The sequence below is a fragment of the Colobus angolensis genome, unplaced genomic scaffold (genome assembly GCF_000951035.1).
Source record: "Colobus angolensis palliatus isolate OR3802 unplaced genomic scaffold, Cang.pa_1.0 Scaffold67, whole genome shotgun sequence".
In the NCBI taxonomy this organism is placed as follows: Eukaryota; Metazoa; Chordata; class Mammalia; order Primates; family Cercopithecidae; genus Colobus; species Colobus angolensis.
Window position 1 is genome coordinate 7,721,693 of NW_012120376.1, and position 2,505 is coordinate 7,724,197.

The window sequence follows — 2,505 nt, forward strand, 5'->3', positions numbered from 1 at the left end:
TTTCAGAAAGAGGATATGCTGTTCCTGTCCCTTGTTCCTTGGTAGGGTGATATTGAATTGCTCAGAGATGTTCCTGAGGGGACCCAAGGCCTGGATGGAGGATGTGTTAAGCCTTCTTTCAGGTCCTTTGTAACAGGCTAGAATTTTGTGACTTTGATTCCTAGTCAGCTCCACATAGGAAAGTTTAGGCCAATGAAATGAACTGTGAGGGGTGCATGGGCTGGGGTCTAAGGAGGGAAGGCAGGATCTCTAACCCATTGAGGCCGGTGATCAGAAAGTCCAGGTTGCCCAAGATCTTGGTGCAGTTCACAAATCCATCAATGTTGCTCGAGTCCACAGTCTGGAAGCGGCTCCCAGAGCCTGTGCCCTCACAGGCTGTAAATGTAAGAGAGATTCAGTGGGGGTGGTCTGAACAGGCTCAGAGGCAAGGCTGTCTCTTTACAACTTCTTACCATCTCCTACTCACCTTTGGGACATAGTCCCCCACAAGGCTCACACATCTTGAGTCCATTTTTATCTACTTCCATCTTGTCAGGAGGACAGGCCCTGACACAGGATGTTTGATCCACCACAAAGTTATCTAGGGAAGAGGAGGAGGACACCATTAGAGATGAGGGAAGAACACTACCAGCTACCAATGGAACACTTGCTGTGGGCCTGGGCTCCCTCCGGCTCTGACTGGATTTGTCCCCATCTGCCACCCTAGGTCCCTTAAGTGCTGCCCTATAGATTCAAAGGTCTCTTCACTATTTGTTGCTACAAGGAGCAGAAGTAAGGGTGATAGCTGAAGTCATGGGAGGACAGGACATAGGGGTCACTCACTGGAGTGGTTAGATGATCATAACCATTCACCAATCTCCCTATTTATCACCAACTGGATTCTTTTTGCCTCCCACAATTTTGTCTAAAATCTTGGATCCACTATTGTTGATCATTGTTCCTTCCCCTCAAACACTTACGGGGACAGCTGGCTACACAAACTCCTCCATACTGATACTTGGTGTGGGGATTGGGTTCTAGCTGGAAAGTTAGCTTGTTGTAGACAAGAGGCTGTGGACAGCGAGGTACACAGGCTCCACTGTCATTGAAGTGCCGGCAGGCCTGGGAAAAAAGGAGGCTCATCAGATTTATGTTATGTGTTTACCCCCACCTCCTCCTCAAAGGCCACATCCCAATTTCAGAACCCAGGCAATGGAAAGAGTACATACAAAGCAGTCTGTGTCCTGAGGGCCTGAGCAGCCCCCGGCACACTCATCATGGCAGCACTGGTTAGGGTTGGGCCCAAAGCAGTGACCATTACACTGAGGAGCACAGATGGTCTTGGTCACTATGGAAGGAGAGAAAGCATGGCTGTTAGGGCTCCTAGGACTGAATCCTGAGGCCACTGCTCATTCCTCCCCCGTAGTGTTGACCCAGGCTTGGGGAGGAAGGGATATGAAAGTGTATGAGTAAAGTTTTTGGAGGAGAGTTCAAACCCACATGTCTGGCAGTCTTCTGGTCCAGGACCCCAGCATCGCCCCTTGCAAACCTCATGACAGAGGGGACCTGGTTGGGAAGGAAGGCAACACAAGGGGCCATCAGGGCTAAGAAAGGCTTGTTTGAATCAACAGGGTATGATGTCACTGCACAGGCACCTCAGTCCCGGGAAGCAAAAAGCCAGGGCTGTGTCCCTCCCTGCCCTTGGAGAGCAGGGCTGGGCTCAAGTGAACCTGTCAACAAGGGGTGGGGCCACGCCTCCACACTACCCAGTGGGCAGCTGAAGGGGAGGGACTGGGGCAAATGCCAACCTTAGTCCCAGTCTCAACCCAGGAACTTGGTTCCTCCTGGGCAAAATGAATATATGCAGGAATATATGCATGTGAATGGTCAGGGGAAGGTGGGCTCCGAGGAGAAGGGAGTATATTCTAGTGGAACAAGTAACAGATGTGGAGTCTAAAGATCTGGCTTCCCTGCTTAGTACCCAGGGAATTTGTTTTTTTTTTTTTTTTTTTGAGACAGGGTCTCAGTCTGTTGCCCAGGCTAGAGTACAAAGGTACAATCACAGCTCACTGCAACTGCAGCCTCCTGGGCTCAAGCAATCCTCTGCCTCAGCCTCCTGAGTAGCTGGGATTACAGGTGTGAACCACTACGCTTGTCTGACTTTTAAATTTTTTGTAGATTTTTTGCTATGTTACCCAGGCTGGTCTTGGACTCCTGGGCTCAAGTGATCCTCCCACGTTGGCCTCCTAAAGTGCTAGGATTGTAGGCATGAGCCACCATGCTCGGTCTGCTCCTTTTCTTCTTTTTTTTTCTTTTTTTTTTTTGAGAAGGAGTGTCGCTCTGTCGCCCAGGCTGGAGTGCAGTGGCCGGATCTCAGCTCACTGCAAGCTCCGCCTCCTGGGTTCGCGCCATTCTCGTGCCTCAGCCTCCTAAGTGGCTGGGATTACAGGCGCCCGCCACCTCGCCCGGCTAGTTTTTTTGTATTTTTTTAGTAGAGATGGGGTTTCACCGTGTTCGCCAGGATGG

General features: G+C 50.6%; 1 protein-coding gene across 1 annotated transcript in view; it reads right to left on the reverse strand.

Annotated features, from left to right (window-relative positions):
* ERBB3 (erb-b2 receptor tyrosine kinase 3) overlaps positions 1–2,505 on the reverse strand; it is a 22,936-nt gene that overhangs the window by 13,476 nt on the left and 6,955 nt on the right. Inside the window, exons 4-8 of the mRNA XM_011926209.1 lie at positions 1,480–1,545; positions 1,209–1,327; positions 960–1,101; positions 467–580; positions 255–375 (exon numbers count right to left, since the gene is read on the reverse strand). Of these exons, the coding sequence (XP_011781599.1) occupies positions 255–375; positions 467–580; positions 960–1,101; positions 1,209–1,327; positions 1,480–1,545 (562 nt within the window). The remainder of the gene's footprint in view (positions 1–254; positions 376–466; positions 581–959; positions 1,102–1,208; positions 1,328–1,479; positions 1,546–2,505) is intronic.